Source organism: Delphinus delphis, chromosome 14 (assembly GCF_949987515.2).
Source record: "Delphinus delphis chromosome 14, mDelDel1.2, whole genome shotgun sequence".
NCBI lineage: Eukaryota > Metazoa > Chordata > Mammalia > Artiodactyla > Delphinidae > Delphinus > Delphinus delphis.
This window is the reverse complement of record NC_082696.1, coordinates 28,881,691-28,900,312: the sequence shown is the minus strand read 5'-3', so window position 1 is coordinate 28,900,312 and position 18,622 is coordinate 28,881,691. Positions and strand designations below refer to the sequence as shown.

Genomic DNA, 18,622 nt, shown 5'->3' with positions numbered 1-18,622 from the left:
AAACATTTAGGTTTCCTCTGCTACACGATAACGGTTCATTTAAAATTAAATGTAAAAGATAATTTATGGTATTTGTTCATTTATCATTTCTTTTCAGTGGCATAAACAGTTGCACTATAAATTGAATTTTGTGTGTGTATTCAACCTTTACAAGCACACATACCTGTTACCTTCCTTTGGGATCACTGTGAACTCGGGCAATTTAACCTATTAAGAGTAGTACACTGTGCTTTCAAAGACATATCAAAACTAAATAGTCCATTTTTTATTGTTACCATGGAGGCCCCTCCAGGACAAATTTCTTTTCATCTTCTTTGTGACATTTATCAGTGACCCTATCTAGTTAACCCTTTTGTCAATATCACCACCTCAGCTCACCCTAGAGCTCAATCTTGCCGGAATTCAGAGAGAAGAACTTTGCCACTCTTTCTCTTTACCCCTGAATACAAGTTTCTTTTGTCTCCTCTTAGACTTAGGAACCAAAGATCACACTTAGACAAAGGGACAGCTCTGCTGAAGAGAGGGCTGAGACATAGTGTAAGGTGACCCCAGATATTCATTCTTGACTAGAAGGAGGGAAGCAAGGGAAGGCTGAGCAGGGAGAGGGCAGGGGATAAGGAGAGGGTCTCAGTTCCCAAGGAGGGGCCGCTCAGTTCCTCCTTGAAAGGGGTTGTGGATTCAATTCCAGGATCATCAAACCCGCTGTGCAAACATAAGTACACAGATCCATCCCAAGGTGAAAGGTAAAATGCCTTTCATATCATTTAGTGTTTTTGGTTATACATGAAATTCCAATATATGGGGTGGGAATGTATTATATGATTAGAGGGAGCAGAGCTGAGGGAAGCGGTGGGAAGAAGGGCAGTATTTGTGTTTGATTTCATTTCATATTACGATTAGTTCCTATTCCTTTGAGAACAAACTAACTGAAGAGGAAAAGGCAACTAAAAGTGTGCAATGTGTTTGTGAAAATTGTAAATGTGGGAGTGAAGAAAGGCATTTGGTTTAGCAAAGATAACTGAAATAAATTAAAACTTTTCCAAATTTCACCTCCGCAAGGAAAAGTATGAAACACACCTCAGCCTGAAAGGCCAGTTTTAAAGAAAGCAGGAGCGACGAAGCAGAGGTGTTAGGCTGTAAATAATGCTCAAATTCATTACAAACAGATGCTGGGAACTTAAAAAGAAAGTTGTATTTATTCATTATATAACTAATAATTTTATGAAGCTTCCTTAAAATGCTGATTTTTGGAATGGTGGTTATAATGTCCAATTGTTACAGATTATCCATTTGTGACAATAAATGAAAAAGTGTGTGTATGCGGGGGTGTGTGTGGGTGTGTTTACACGTGTGATTTTCTTGCCAGTCAATTTCTCCAAATGAAAAAGATTTATACATCATACCGTCAACACGGCGGAGGGCACCCGGCTTATGAGTAGTGGGACTTCAACCTTCACATCAGAGCTCCTTGTCACTCCTCCCAGCAGATCCTGTCCCCTCGTCTCCAGGCATCTAGCACGCTTACGTGCGCGCGCGCGCGCACACACACACACACACACACACACACACACACACAGAGACACGCGCCCAGCTAGTTCCTCTCGCGGTCCCCGAGCCCTGCAGCCTCGCTTTACCTCTCGCCCAGGGAGGATGCCGGCCGCCGCTGTCTCTGTCGCTGCCATCAGTCTCGGCTGCTGGCCCCTTCGGTTTCAGCAGACTGGGGCCCTCTGCGTTTTCAACAGGTACCATGGTCACGTAGAAGTTACAGCCGTTCCCTGGGCACTAAACCACCCTGACTTCCCCCACTGACACGAGCGGTCACTTTCCCCATGGTCGCATGCTAAAGAAAGGTGAAAAAAAACTTCGGGCAAAGCCAATGTGATTTGTGACCAACTTTGTTTCTATTTCCGAAAGCTTTGCCCTTTTCGGTGACACAGGCTCTTGCTATTCCAAGCAGCCTATCACAGGCAGTGGGAGGGCCGAATCTCCGGAGGATTGTTTTTTTGCCTTCAGATGCAGAGCTGGAAGCAAAGGATTTCCAGGCTTGGGAACCGGAGCTCTGACAGTGTTTGGCGCTTAGCTGGGGGCGTTGGGGCGCGGGGGGGGGGGGGGGGGGGGGGGCGGGGGGGCAGCTCTTGTATTCCTGCACCTTTGAAAAGAGGCACAGAAAAGAATCAGGCAGATTCAAGCCCAGGCTGAGAGTGAGGGCCAAGAATATTCACAGATGGTATTAGTTAATCTTGCACAGGGAGGAACAATTTAGGCAAAGACATACCAGAAGGAAAAGTGTGTCAATTTTTCAGCAAGACGGTTATTCCAAGAGCAGTGACACTTAGCATATTCAACAAAGCATGAAACATCTTCATTGTTTCAACCTGATTTTGCCCTAGGCGAGTGCGGTATATACTCTCCCTCTCCAAGGCCTGTCAGACAAATCAAGGCCTGAGACCAAGTGTACACAAACTCAGAATGCCCAGGTTCTTTGGACTTTTTATGCCCTGGGGTTACAGCAAACTATCACAGTTTATTTATGCATAGCTGTCTTTAAGGAAGGAACCAACCCTGAATCTTCTGTCGAGATCAATGCCTGATAGCCTGATTGTAGGAGGAGGGGCATTTCCAGTTCTGAGCGTCCAGAGTGAATGGACCATGGTGTGGCTGTGGTGTCGTCCAATCGGAAACAAAAGCAGGGCCTGAGAAGGAAGATTTTTTTTTTCCTGATTTGTGAGTATATTTCTATAAAGGTCTTACCAAATGATTCATTTTGGGGGGAAAAAAAACTTGTGAGGCATGTACCCATATTACAGAGCAGAAAATGGAGGCAAAGTGACTTGCCTCAAACATCACAGCTAGTCAGTGGCAGAGCTGAGACCAGGAAGCCAGGTGGTCTAATGCCATAACTTGCCTATATCCCAACCTCCCAGCCTTGTCCTTCTCTGATTTTCTTGGTTTCCGTCACTTTCAGCCCTTCCTGACCTTAAGAAGAGGACATGAAATACAGCTTTGGTCCTAGTCGTTCCTCTGGACAGAGAAACGAGTTCTTGCTTGTATAGGCAGAAGCTGAACTACACAGAACTCACTTTTGGCATTTTGGCTGGATCCTAACACAGCTCTAAATTAACTTATCATTCGTACATTACTTTTGCTCATCACTAGATATTTCTGTATCTTTCTTATCCTTCGGGGAATCAGGCAACAAAGGAAACAAACCTGTGATGATTCAACTAGTATTGATTATGCACCTGTTTATGTCTCTGCTGCTAGTGCTGGAAAATGGCAGTACTTTAAGCATAGCCCAGACTCCACCCTTTTTTTTTTTTTTTTTTTGAGGTACGCAGACCTCTCACTGTTGTGGCCTTTCCCGTTGCGGAGCACAGGCTCCGGATGCGCAGGCTCAGCGGCCATGGCTCGCGGGCCCAGCCGCTCCGCGGCATGTGGGATCTTCCCGGACCGGGGCACGAACCCGTGTCCCCTGCATCGGCAGGCGGACTCCCAACCACTGCGCCACCAGGGAAGCCCAGCCCAGCCCCCTTTTGATTCAGAAGTGAGTAGTTCAGACTCCAACAGATCAGCTTGTCCCCACTAAAGAATGTGTGGTACAATGATGCTTTGGTTTTTATTTGTTTCCAGAATGTGTTATCATTATAGGAGCAACAGTTTTTGTCTGTGAGACACATGTATTTCTCATCAGCTCTCTGTATTCGCTTGGCTTCTATCTACTCTCTGCTGGGAATCAACGAACTCAGTTGGTAGACATGTTTTTGCAGTGGGTCAGTTGTATAATTGCTTTGTTTAATGATCTCAGGCCCCGTGTCTCCAGCAGCTTCCTGGCACCATGGACATGTTAGGGTGTTTGTTATAGTCTTTGACCAAGTAGAAGATAAACCTAATTCCAGAATCCCTTACTGCGGTGAAGAGCAATTCAACCATTCTCACTTTGCTTTCTGTAGCCGAACCACACAGGAGCTCCTAAGGCATAAACCAAGGTGAAATCCAAAGGAATAAGCACATTATGTGACTGAACACGTGGCTCCTGGTGCCCCTAATTCTGTTCTTCATTCCACTGTTGACCTGATGTGGGCCACTGGCTCTTCCAAGCTCTGTTCTGTGCTCAACTTACTCTCTTAAACTCAGAGAAAATTTAGGAGAAAAATTCTTTTCACCTAGGCTAATGGGGCATATTCTCCTGCCGAAATTTCCTGAAGAACCCTGTACTTTTCCTTCACAGTATTTTGCACACTTATCATGTTACAGTTTTATTATAGTTACATGCAGTGATTTGACTAAATCTGCCTGACAGAGTGGACCATTTCTGTTTGGTTTGCTATGGATATTACAAGTGCCTGGCCAGAATGAATACTCAGTAAATATTTGCTGGCTAACAGACTGATCCCTATAAATCCAGCTAACTTTAGCATGACCAGAATGTAAGTTCCATGAGGGCAGGCACCTATGTCTGTCCCAGGCACTCATCCATCTCTGTGTCTCCAGCTCTTAGCACAGTGCCAGGCATACAGCACACCCTCAATAAATATGTGTTAAATAAATGAGTGCAGGGACTTCCCTGGTGGTCCAGAATCTGTCTTCTAATGCGGGGGACACGGGTTCAATCCCCGGTTGGGGAACTAAGATCCTACATGCCACGGGGCAACTAAGCCCATGCACTGCAACTAGAGAGCCCATGCGCCACAAATAGAGAGCAACCTGCACACCACATCAAAGAGCCCACGCGCAGCAACGAAAGATCCCACGTGCCACAGCTAAGACCCGAGGCAGCCAAAAATAAATAAAGAAAAAGATTACAGTGTATGGAAAAACCTACCCTGCAAACTACTTTGGGAAGAAAGAGATGGGCAGCCAGAGCTGAGGGGTATGAGCAAAGTACTTTTCCTCACTTCATTCCATTCAAATTTCTACAAGCAAATAAATAAATAAACAAATAAATAAATGAATGCTCACAAATGGAGCATTTAGTGAGCTGGATAACTATGTAGTTTTTAAAAATCCATTTGACAATTGTCTCTAACACTTTGTCGTTTCTCTCTCCTTTCTGGCACTCTCTTTAGAGCAAGTATCACCACAGGCTGTCCCTCCTTAATAGAGTCTGAGCCACTACTATCGTTAAAAGTGATTCCTCCACTTAAGGAATATGTAATCAGCAGATGAACAGTTCATTTCCCATAATTCCAATAATTTTGCTGCATACCTTTTCAGACCACCTGTTCATAGGCAATGCTACCAAATCCAAAAATGTGTATTATGGCTTATAAACTGACAAGACAAATAAGAGGGGATGAAAGAGAAAGCAAACAGCATCACAAGGCTGTGGACCTCTACTATGTATATATCAGGGCTATTTTTAGGGCGATTTTTCTTAAACCTCGCAACAACTTTGTGAAGTAAACACTATTACTTTCATTTTGCAGAAATTGAAACAGAGGTTTTTGAAACATGTCCAGATCAAAAACAAAACAAACAAAAAAACCCAACACTTTCCAATGTTTCATCCTGAAAATTTTCAATCATACAGGAAAACCTAGATTCTATACTCAGCATTTTACTATGCTCACTCTTTCATCTATGTATCTGTATTTTAATCCCTCTATCCATCCATTGATCCATCTTAATTTTTATGCATTTCAAGCAAGTTGGGATACTTTGATATGTGTATCATGAAGTAGAGTCCAATACTTGTTTAGGTTCTTTTTTTTTTCCCCTTTGAGACATTTTACATACAATGATGTTCATACAAGGGTACCATTATAGAAATTCAGAAAATCACATACATATGTACACTCCAAACCTCTACTAAGTACAGAACATGAACATCATCCAGAAAGTTCCTTTATGTCTTTTCTGAGTAAATTTACATCTTAACCCTTAGAAGAAATCAATGCTCTGATTTTTTTCCACATGGGTTATCTTTCCCTGTTCTCACTCCTCATAGAATGGAATCCTACAGTATGTACTCCTGTGTAAGGCTTCTTTCACTGGGCATAATTTTGACATTCATCCTTATGTTTGTGTGTATTAGTAGTTTATTCTGTTTATTGCTGACTAGTATTCCATGGGTAAATATACCACAGTTTATTTATCCATTTTCCTACTGATGGGCGCTTGGGCTGTTTTGTTTTGGCTATTGTAAATAAAGCTGTTATGAGTAATTCTTGCACAAATCTTTTGCAGAACATAACATTTCAAAGCACAGCGGTCCAAGTCCGTTTGACTCCAAAACTCACATGCTTTCCACTACACCCTGGTGCTTCTCTGTGGTGCATCCCATTGCCCTATTTTATGTAGAATGTACTTCCGGAGTTTTTATCCTAAAATAGTTCATTACAGTGTAAACACAAATGGGGAAATACAATCTTTAGACAAAAAATACCCAGATACAAATTCAGGTCTTAATTAGCCATCTTCCAATAAAATATTCATCTTCGTATCAGTTTTTTGGAGGAATATTTATTATTTTACATGTTTATACTATCCAAATAACTCCTTTTTCTAAAGGTTTTCAATATAACTTTTTTGTAATGTGCAGAATATTACTAATCATAACATATCGATTAAAGTTCCTCAAATTACAAAAGAAGTATGGTTAAATTCATTATATGTTCACCTTATATAAAATAAATTGTTAAAAGAAAGACAATATAGCAGTGTAACAAAATATTGTTTCTATTATTTTAAATGGAAAAATCAGAGTAGAACATTTCATGCTGATTACCACTATAATAATTTTTAAAAATATATATGTGAAAAAAAAATATATATATGTGTATTCATAGAGACTAGAAGGGAACTTGGAAAAGTTGAAAATAACAAATACGTTGGGATGGTAATCTTAGGTCACATAAGGAATTTAGACTAGTTCTAATCATGGGTAAATCATGTGTAAAAAGTATTTTCTGAAAAAGTATTTTCTTAACATTGTTATAATACTGTATATCTAATAAGTATAAATCTGAAGAAAAGTTCTTCAAATTTAGGGCTGCCATATACTGTTGTGCAATCCATACATTGCACAACTATAGGTGGGCTGTTCCCATTCATTTAAACAGAAGTTTGTTTATTTATAAAACAAGTTTTCCAGAAAATCAAAGTTAAAATGTAATTTGCACAAAGATGCATTTGGGCAATTAATGGGGCTGTTCAAATTATAATCCTCCTCTAAATTGCAATGTCTTATTCGTTAGTTTGGCCTACATCTGCCTTTGTAGAGCTAAGCTATATAAGATGAGTACCCTTCTCCATTCTATTACCTGTTTTTCCAAACAAATTATCAATATTTTCAATTTTTAAATTTTCCTCAGTACTATTACCATGCTCTTGGGATGGAGGCATCCACAGAAAGTTGTTCAATGACTAAGCCTTTCCTGTAGGTTTTCCTTCTTTTTATGCCATAATGATGGAAAAATACTGCTCAATCCTATGTGACAACAGCAGTCTTTATTGTCTTGAAAGACTGGTCCACCTTCATTAATTGTCTCCTATCTGCTGGTCGGCGAGAAGGGCACTACATAGAAAATTGACTGTCTCCCACACAGAGCTTGGAAAGACCCTTCTTGGGGCTTCCTTTACACCTAGGGCCAGGCTCTGCCTAACATATCACCCACCCCAGGTTTTGCATCAGAAGCTGGCAACATGAAGCAACAGGATTTAGTGGTTTTGTTCTGGCAAAATGGTGCAGTGGTCTGGCCGCCATGTCCCTTGGCTGCTAGACATACACAGTGAGGTATGTTTCCCTGGGGCGGCTGGATCAGCTCAGAACAGGACTTGGGGAATTGTTTTTGACTGCAGAGTCTCCAAGTTGGAGTTGTTTCCCGAACTCATCTAGCTGAGTCCTTTTTGACGTATGCAGAGGCAGGTCAACCACAAAGCTAACAATATTTAAGCTTCAGGGCCCCTCACTCACACTGGCCCTTCCAAGGTCATGGGAGGGGCCCAGCAATGCATTCACAGGATCGTATATTTTCTTAAAATTTGCAAAAGTAATATATTTACCTGCAATCAGTGAAGACCCCTAATTCTTTGCGTTCTGACACTGATATCCTTTTTGTCACCTTTTCCTTGTGTAGGTGACATAGGAGTGGTCATGGGATATTTGGGATCTGGTTTAGGGGCAGTTAAGCTGGAAAAATATTTGGTTTGGGTTTCACTTAGATGACTCACAGGCACTTCGGTGAGTAGTTAAGCTCTTGCTATCTCTCCCGGTAAAGGAAGGACTCCCAGGAATTCTCCTGCTTCATACTGTGCCAACTCACGCCGCACAGTTTCCACATTATCGCTCATGTGGCATGATGATGAAGGGGCTCAGGACTGGAGCTTGTCTATCCGTGTCCTGTGTCTATGTCATATGGCTCCCAGCGCCAGGAGTATGTGGGTCACAGAGGAGGGCCATGCTAGAGAAGAGATTGGGTTCTTTCTCTTCTCTCTGTAGAAAGTAATATTGCCAAAAAAAAAAAAATTCTGTTATGAAGAAAAGGGGGGGAAAGGAATATTATAGAGATGTATCAGGTAATTTCTGGATTGTGTGGTGTTTGTAATACTTGATTGCTTTTTAAACATTTGTAATTGATCTTAATAAATATTCACTTTCAGACCTAATTGTATATTCTTAAAGATTGGAGTACCCCAATTTTAATAAACTTCTGGCCCCTCAAAATTTGTATCTGACCCTATGAATATGGTTGGGAGATCGAGGTCTTCTCAGATGACTGTACTTACTAAAACTCTCTCAGATCTGTTCCCTTCCTCCCATCCCCGCTGTCACTCTCTGAATCCAAACTACCTCCCCATCTCCCATGTGGACAGCTGCAATGACCTCTAACAGGTCTCCCTGCCTGCATTCTTCATCCCCAAAGCCCATTTTCCATAATACAGCCCAGGCTTTTCTCTAAAATGTAGACCCTTAAATGGTTCCAGTTGTTTTAAACCTTTCACCAGCTTCCAACTGTTCTTAGGGTTGGTCTAAATGTCTTAATGAGACCTAAAATGCCCAGCATGGTCTGGCTCCAGCTGACTTCCCTGGGCCCGTCTCCTGCTGCTTCTTCACTCGAAGCTCTGCAGTCTAGTCCTTTTTTGGACTCTCTGGTGGGCTAGCTGATCAATGCCTCCTTGACCTCATTGGCTTTTAGACACTCTTGTCTCACTCCTCACTGTGGTTGCCCACGACTGACTAAACCATGAATAGAGTTCTCACGTTCCGGGAACCAAAAGAATGGACCAGGATCCTCTCTTTGAGGGCCTTCTCTCTCTAAATTAAATTAGAGACTGGTTTTGTATCAGTCAGAGCTCTGTGTGGGAATTTTAAGCAGGAAGGAATTTGACACAGAGAATCAGGGGCTTATAAAATCATTGGAAGGCCTGAAAGATCAGATTCCAAGCATTCAGAAATGACTCCCAGAATAATATACAGTGGACTTATCAGCTGAGCTCCTATATCTAAGGCCACCTAATGGAGCAATGAGTTCAAACTGCATTGTTTAAATCCAGGGATCAGACTGAAACACAACTACCCCCATAACTGCATTCTCCCAGAAGCTATAGATGTCGAATGCTGCCTCAGGAAAATCTCACATCACCCGATCTCATAGGCTAGTAGAAACCCCCCCAAAAAAGGCAGAGAAAATAGCTTCCCCATCATATCTACCTTCCTGCAGATGCTTCTAACTGATGTCTAGATCCTGATTGCTAAGAAGTCTGGGAAATGTAGTTTTCTAATCTACCCAACAAGAAGGAGGGTGGAACGGAGGTTGAGAGGGCCACTCTACTGTATCCACCAATGGTGGGTGAATGTTTGGGTTAATATGGAGTGAGGCCTGGGGTCAGAGTCACAGCAGGCCAAGTTTGTGCAAGCCAGATTTATGGTAGAGGGAGCAAAGGAGATGCGCAAAATAAGAGAAAGCTCGGCAGAAAGAGAGCAGGAGGATGAAAAATCATAGAGTGAAGCAGAGAGGTGGAACTCTAAGGCCCCAGGAGAACGGTCTTGGCTTTTGGCTTTCTATGAAGTCTGGCTGTGTTTTATACTTGCCTTCAGTACTTGAGGGATTGGGTGGTATGATCTTTTCCCTCCCTCCCCACTCCCTCCCCATCCCCCTTTGCCAGAGGCTTCAGTCTTCTCCGTCCTCCCTTCCCCCAGACTGGGCCCAGGATGCACCTCTCTGCTCCCATGGCACAGAGAGCAGCGCTGACATAAGGAGAAGCATGGAGTGCTGTGATGATTTCCCAACTTGTTCTCCCTACTAAACGGTAACCACTGTGAGGGCGCGTTGTGACCACCTGTTCATTGCCACTCCTCCAGAGTCCAGCGTGGTGTCTGAAACCTTGAGTCACTCACTAAATATTTGCAGAAAGAAATACAAAAGAAAAAGATGGAGAAGAGGGTATAAACAATCAAACTTCAAATTGATCATGTGTTGTTTCATTAAAGCATCATTTTGAAAGTAGCTTCTTGGACTAGTTGGTTTTAATTCTGGCTGTACCACTTACTGTCTCTGGAAGTTCTTTATGACTCAGTTTCCTCATCTCTAAAATGGGATAATAATAGTACCCAACTCATAGGGTTCCTGTGAGGATTAAATGTATTCATGTAAAGAAACTATTTAGAACAATATCTGACCATAATGATCCTCAATAAATGATAGCTGTTTTTGCACCCAAGGGCTCCATGGAAGTATAAGTAATACTAGGAAAAATATTACTGGTTTAGGAGTAAGATCATATAAATTCTAACGTGTTTTTTGTTTATTATCCACATGACTTGAGGCCATTCAAATAACCCATCTAGGCTCTTTGCTTATCTCTAGGATAGGAAAACATGAACTTGCTTTGCCTAAAGCTGCTAATTTTTTTACCATGCAGCCAAGCTCCCTTCTTTCAGCAAAATCCTTGTAATTTCCTGTTGGGAAACGACGTGCCATTTTAGAGGACCTGTCAACTAATGTGCACCACTCTCTAGCCGAGGGGTCAGCTTGTAACCCCCTGCCATGACAATTAGATGTTCTATCCCTGGAATGTGAGTCTTGAGAGATAACACTAGGTCAATACCTGGGTGGAACAGTCAGTCATTCCTGATGGCAGAACAGAAAACTCTACCCACTATTACCTATTTCTCCAGAACTTTCCTGGTTTCTCCCAAGACTTCGTTCTTCCTATTTTTTCCTGCAGTCCTATAAACCACTCCAAAGCCCAGCTACAAATTTGTTTTTGGCTAATGTTGACCAGAGTCCAAAGAGTCCCTAACATAAACTGTCTCAAAGATTTTAGTTAAGATAAAAATCAGACAAGTATCTGAAATCACTTTGAAAACTGTTCAGGTGCTATATGAATATAATTTACTTACTAATGAAACAGCAATAACAACTGTAGAAGAGAATCAAGTTAATGCTCAGTCTATTTGTTTATCCGTTCAAATCAGGCTCTCTTTCTAAATAAGCACGGAAGCAGCATATGACAATAGACTGGCAACTGATACAGTGGTGATAAACCAGAAAGGTCCACGTATCTCCAGCCTCTACAATAGCATGACCTGACTCAACATTTCACAGAGCCACATGTCCAGCTGGAGGCCCCTAGTGAGATCTCTAACTCTCAGACAAATTTTGGGGCTGATCTTACTACCAGGAGAGAAGGGGAGAAGAGAGAGTGTCAAGAATATAAAGGATTGGGGGTATATCTTTATTTTTCAAGCTCCATCTTCAGAGAGTTTACTCTATGAAATGGCAGGGGTCAACGTCCCAGTCCTTCTTTCCCTGTTGGTAAAGAAAGTTGATATCGTAAAGTGGAGAGAATCAACTTTGGCATTAAGATGGGAATGGATTGGCTAGGAAAGCACTTCCTAATTCATCTTCTACAGAGGTTTGAGATGTTAACAGACATTCTGAGGAATCAAAAACCCTCTTGCACTGTTGGTGGGAATGTAAATTGATACAGCCACTATGGAGAACAGTATGGAGTTTCCTTAAAAAACTAAAAATAGAACTACCATATGACCCAGCAATCCCACTCCTGGGCATATATCCAGAGAAAACCATAATTCAAAAAGACACATGCACCCCAATATTCATTGCAGTACTATTTACAATAGCCAGGTCATGGAAGCAACCTAAATGCCTATTGACAGACAAATGGATAAAGAAGGTGTGGTAAATATATACAATGTAATATTACTCAGCCATAAAAAGGAACAAAATTGGGTCATTTGTAGAGATGTGGATGGACCTAGAGACTGTCTTACAGAGTGAAGTAAGTCAGAAAGAGAAAAACAAATATCGTATATTAACACATATATGTGGAATCTAGAAAAATTGTACAGATGAACCGGTTTGCAAGGCAGAAATAGAAACACAGATGTGGAGAACAAACGTATGGACACCAACGGGGGAAAGTGGCGGTGGTGGGATGAATTAGGAGATTGGGATTGACATAGATACACTAATATGTATAAAATAGATAACTAATAAGAACCTGCTGTATACAAAAAAAAAAAAAAAATTGCAGAGGCTGTTTCATCGGCCAGAAAGTTTGAGAAATTTTCCATATTATATACTGTACTTGACACACCAAAAAAAATTTTATATTTAAGAAAATTTTCAGTATAGACATGAAATAATTTTAAGGTAGATTTCTCCCAAATCCTTAGTTTTAATCCTTAATTTCTCCATAAAAATAAATTAATTTAAAAAAAATGAACTTTTAGGAGGACACAATTTGGGCAATCTGCATTAAGCTATTAGGGGTGGTTTTGCTCACAGCCACCCTGGTACCTGAATTAACTCTTCTCTGCTGCCCCCTTTTTAGTAAATTTATTTATTTATTTATTTATTTATGTGTGTATGTATGTATGTATGTATGTATGGCTGCGTTGGGTCTTTGTTGCTGCGTGCAGGCTCTCTCTAGCCGCAGCGAGCGGGAGCTACTCTTCACCACAGTGCGCAGACTTCTCATTGAGGTGGCTTCTCTTCTTGTGGAGCACGGGCACTAGGCGCGCGGGCTCAGTAGTTGTGGCACGTGGGCTCAGTACTTGTGGCTCGCGGGCTCTAGAGCACAGGCTCGGTAGCTGTGGTTCACAGGCTTAGTTGCTCCGCGGCATGTGGGATCTTCCCTGACCAGGGCTGGAACCTGCGTCCCCTGCATTGGCAGGCGGATTTCTAACCACTGCGCCACCAGGGAAGTCCTCTGCTGCCCCCTTTTGATAGATAGAGGGAAGAGCATGTTTCTAGCTGCAAGGGGCCAAAGGGAGCAGGAGACTGCCAACAGTAAGTAGCTGCCAGCTGTCTACTGGGAAAAGAGAGCACCAAATCGATCTGAGGAGTTGCTTTTGTCAACTGCTCTGTGAGTTTTGTGGCTCCGGTTAGCCGTTCATTCGTGTTTCCTGCCCGCCTGCCCAGAGTAAAGGGAACATGTGCATTCATTCAAAAACTCATCCACCTATCCTCAAATATTTATTATATGCTTACTCTGACCCTGGCCCAATGCAAGGTGATGACGAAAGAGGCCCTCTTGTGCAAGAACCCAAGACCTTTCCAGTTGATCTGACTATATTCATTGCACCTGTGCCTGACCTTCTTTTTGACTCTAATATTCTTTTTCTCTAGACGTGACTCTCAGAGACTGAAGCCTTTGATTGAGGTTTCTTTCTTCTTCCCGCATAGAACAGCCATCTTTTCACAGTTTTCCAGACCCAAATATTATTTCGTAAGGACACTTTGCTTTATAGTCATAAATGGGCTCTTTGGCTTCATATAATTTTCACTGTCTCCAGAATTCTTATGTCATTCTGTCTTGTTCTGAGATCTGAGGAAGAATCTGGATCGCAGAATCTACCACTTGAAACTCTCTTGAATACGAAAGGCATTCACCCTGGAAAGAAATTCTAATGGAATTCTTAAGATCTAAAAGTGTCATTATCCTGAGCGTGGCTCACAATAAATGGAGCATTTTAGAATTTCTTTAGAAAAAAAGAGAAAAAAGAACATTCATGAGGCAGTTTCTAGCCCCTCCATCTCTTTCCTGGCAATAAGCCCTAGTAAATATAATTTTCTTCCTTGTTATTCTCCCAGGTACCTACTTTCCATTTCCTACTCTACATGCTGAAACATTTTAAATCCCATAGAGGGCAGTTAAAAATGCATAGAATGGGCAAATTTGCTATGGTCAGGGAATTAGATAACCAAAGTTTTCATGAACCTCCTGAGAGAAATTTTATTTTAATCATCATCCTTATATGCATTACACACTTCCCTGCCTTAGTTAACATAGAGTTGGAACCAGATGGAATATTTTCTGGATTATTCTGGGTAATTAGAGTATTGAGTTGTCATACTGCGATGTCCTGAAGAGTAGCTGATGGGCAAAAATATGAAGCCAATTTCACTCTTTCACACAATTTCTTCTAGCTGGTGGCCCTCAAACATTTCTGCTCAAGTATACCATAAAAAAAAAAATTGGAAAACTCTTGAGAAATTCTGCACCTCTTCATATATTTTTAAGCTGACAGCTAAATGTTTTACCATAAATTTAAATATTTACAAAGTCGCTATCTTCCAGGGTACTGTATAGTGTATATATCCTTTAAATATATTCACTAAAAACAAGGAACTATAGATTCAGTCTGTGGATAACATCTGTCACATATTGTGATAGACCTCAGTGTCAAACCAAACTGTCTAATAACAACTTATTTTCCATGAGGAAATATTTAAACTCATTTTTTAAGTTCAAATAACCACATTAATGTGCATCTTTTGTGACAGTTTTCTCATTTCTGAATTCTTGTTCTAAAATAGATTGATGATAGATGGAAAGAAGGAGAGAGGTTTACATGAGTTGGAACCTGAGACCTGAAGTTGGCATGAGGAACAGGCAGGCCCAATGACTGCCTCATATTGGAAAAATTGTAAAAAAAAAAAGCAACTGGAACTCTCAAGTCATGAAAAGACATGGAGGAGCCCTAAATGCATATTACCAAGTGAAAGAAGCCATCTAAAAAGGCTACCTTCTGTATGGTTCTACCTATTTGACATTCTGGAAAAGGCAAAACTATGGAGATATAAAAAGATCATTGGTTGCCAGGGATTGGGGGGAGGGGGGATGAATAGGCAGAGCACAGAGGAATTTTAGGGCAATGAAACTGCTGTGTATGTTACTGTAATGGTGGATACATCTTTGCACATTTGTCAAAACCTATGGAATGTGCAACACCAAGAGTGAACCCTAATGTAAACCGTGGACTTGGGATGAAAATGATGAGTCAATGTAGGTTCATCAGTTGTAACAAAGGCACCATTCTAGTGCGGGAGGTTGATAGTGGGGAGAGGGAGAATATAAGAAATGTTTGGGGCTTCCCTGGTGGCGCAGTGGTTGGGAGTCCACCTGCCGATGCAGGGGACATGGGTTCACGCCCCGGTCCGGGAAGATCCCACATGCCGCAGAGTGGCTGGGCCCGTGAGCCATGGCTGCTGAGCCTGTGTGTCCGGAGCCTGTGCTCTGCAACGGGAGAGGCCCGCGTACTGCAAAAAAAAGAAAGAAAGAAAAAAAAGAAATGTTTGTACCCTCTGTTCAGTTTTGCTGTGAACCTAAACTTACTCTTAAAAATAAACTCTTTTTTTTTTTTTTTCTTTTTTTAAAACACAACTGAACTAGATTTGGCCAAAGTCAATCTGAACTTGTCTGGGAATGTCTCACAGGTGGTGTGGTACCCGACTAAATTAGCTCTGGCGTGGGGAACGGTGCCGACACTGGTCCTCTGTGTGTGGATACCATTGTCTTGCTGGGGTCAGAGAAGGTCAACCCCTCTAAATGAAGGATGCAATTTCAGGAAGCAAGTGGAAATTCCCACAATCATCCTGAAAAGAGGCAGTTCTAGAAACCAAAAATGAAAACTTGGAGCTCAGGGATGAGACTGGGTGGGCTTGGAGGGAAAAGTCCTTTCTTTTGGACTATGGGGAAGAAGGTTCAGGAATGAGAGGGAAGGATATGCCCCGGGAACTCCTGTTGGAGGCCCAGCGGTGAGAGGAGTTTGCTTCTGGAACAGGAGGTAGGCGGGTAGATGGCAGGAAGTTAGCCTGGGGCCAGCCCTGAGCTCCTGAGCTGTTATTCTTTGTGTCTGTGCTGCCTACAGATGTGACAACTGTGGCGGCTGGTCTCAGCTACCTCTGGGGAATTGAGGTCATGGTCTGTGCACATGCTCAGGACAAAGGTGGAGGCAGGAAAGCAGGGCTGCCTGAGGGGCCCCAAGGCTAGCTTTTCTCCTCTGTAAATTCTGATGGCTGGCCATCCGCTGAGTTCCAGGGAGGCCTGAGGGGCTGTGGCTCGCACCCATCTCTTTTCCTGCACCACGTGTTCTTTACACCTCCACTCCCCACTAGGAGCCTAGGAAGGAACCTCAGGCTAAAGGAAAACAGGTACTCCCCCATCCCTACCCCCGCAGAGCATCTGTAAACTTAAACAGGCTCAGCGCCTGATAAAGGGAGGGGCAATTCTGCTCCTCCCCCGGTGAATAACATGAATCTGTGAGAGCTCTTTTGAGTGCCTGAAGCCATTGTTTGTATGTGCTTACTTATGAGTTTGAGCCGTTCAGGGGTGGGTAATGATATCAGAAAGGTAGGGTCTGAATATATATGGAGATGGAAAAATTCCTATCTAAAGATTCATTCATCTTTCTCCCCCATCAGCTTTCCAAATTTTGTGTGAATTTCATATGGACAATTTATGAAGATACTGAGTGTGTCCCCACCCCTGGCCCATCCCCACCTGGGCTCCCAGAATGAAGCAGGGCTTGGAGTGCCCCGAATCGGGGCTGTTGAGCAGCAGACTGGAAGCAGCAGTGACCTCCTCCCGGCTTTTGATTTGCTAAAGTCCCTGCTGATGGAGGGGCACGGCGCTGGATTGCCCAGCAGATAGCGGGTGGGCCAGTGCCTGGGGCTTCTATGAGTTTCTTAGGGCTGCTGGGACGAGGTACAAACTGGGTGGCCTCAAGTGGCAGAAATGTATTCTCTCGTAGTTCTGGAAGCCAGAAGTCTGAAATCAAGGTGTCGGCAGGACCATGCTTTCTCTGAGGACTCCAGGGAAGAACTCTGCTTGCCTCTTCCAGCGCCTGGTGGTTGCTGGCAACGCTTGGTGTTCCTTTGCTTGTGGACACGTCACTTCAATCTCTTCTTTTGTTGTCACTTGGCATTCTCCTTTTATGTCTGTGTCCTTTCTGCTCTTCTTATAAGAATGCCAGTCATAATGGATTAGGGCCCACCCTACTCCAATATAACCTCGTATTAACTAGTTACATTTGCTAAGCCCCCATTACCAAATAAGGTCACATTCTGAGGGTCCAGGGAAGACATGAATGCTGGTGGGGAGGGGGTACTGTTTAATTCAGAACAGGCCTGAAGAGTCAGAGAAACCCTCAACAAGCAGGGTCTTGAGAATTTGGGGAAGAGACAGAGGGTTTTGTGGTACCACAACTGGTGAGGATTCCCAATGTCTCCTCCATAGGGCCCCAGAGGGGTGCCAGGGCTTTGGTCACAATGGTTACCTGGTGCACTTGAAAGGGCCATGACTACCACTTCAGCAAAGACCCCTGGGTCCAAGTGTGGCACCAAAGCACTGAAACCACCTTGTGAAGGGATTACGGGGCTTGTAAGGTTGAGGGCTCCTCAATGATCGCTGTTGACCAGTGACCAGAGGTTGCTTCTCAACACTCTGAAGCATGTGAAAACTCCACATCATTCATCCAACCTGGGAGAGAAGGAGCTCCCAGATGACTGAGATTGAATGTTCTGCCAACGGGGGCTTATATAGTTGATTTATAGGAATTCGAAAACTGTGACATTTCTTACACCCTGTGATGTAGAATGAAATTCATAACAACTACATGAGAAAAAGAGTTCTAGGATTTATTTGAATTCTTGTAAAATCCATGGCTGATTACAATCCATAAAACTGGAGGCCTTTGATTTTTTGACAAGGCCTTGACCCTTTTGGTCAACAGGGCTGAGCGAGGACTTTCATAAGTGACTGTCGATTGGGGAAAACCAGTGGATTTTGAACTAATACTTAAAAAAAAAAAAACCCTATAAAGTGCTTCAAAACTCCCGTGCAGACACTAGGCTAGGTGTCTACCAAAAAAAGCCAGAAAGAGAACACAAAGATGGCCTTGTTTGAGTTTATTAAAGAGATCTATTTTGCTACATAACCCAGGAAAGCATCGTAAAAGGGAAGAATGTAGTTGGAGATCTTTGAGGCCTATCTCAGATTCTTAATTTCTTTTAAAAATGAATCTTTTCTAGAAAAATAAGAGCAACCCCAGTGTCTTCCAGCCCGGTCAGATAGTCTGAGTTACAGGCTAAGCTGTTGGAATTGGTTGGGGTGGCAGTGGGGGGAAGGGGTGGGGGGGAAAGCCCATGGTGGAAATCAATCAGGAAATAAGTGACTGTAGGTCCCAGGCTGAGAAAAGTGGGAGTATTGAGTAGATGGTGCCACAGTAACAGATTGCCAAGGCCAGAAGTGATATCCACTGATGAAATATCCCAGGTGTATTAGTTAGCAAGGTAACAAAGCCGCTGTAACAAAGTACCACAAACTGGGCGGCTTAAACACGGAAATGTATTGTCTCTTAGTTCTGGAG

The 18,622-nt window shown here is 42.7% G+C and overlaps 1 protein-coding gene across 2 annotated transcripts in view; it reads right to left on the bottom strand.

The window, feature by feature from the left end:
- SLC2A12 (solute carrier family 2 member 12) overlaps positions 1-1,847 on the bottom strand; it is a 57,048-nt gene extending 55,201 nt beyond the window's left edge. For both annotated transcript variants that reach the window (XM_060029937.1, XM_060029935.1), the window contains exon 1: positions 1,635-1,847. In XM_060029937.1, coding sequence (XP_059885920.1) covers positions 1,635-1,749 — 115 coding nt within the window. In that variant the 5' untranslated portion in view covers positions 1,750-1,847. The remainder of the gene's footprint in view (positions 1-1,634) is intronic.
- Between the last annotated feature and the right edge of the window lie 16,775 nt (positions 1,848-18,622).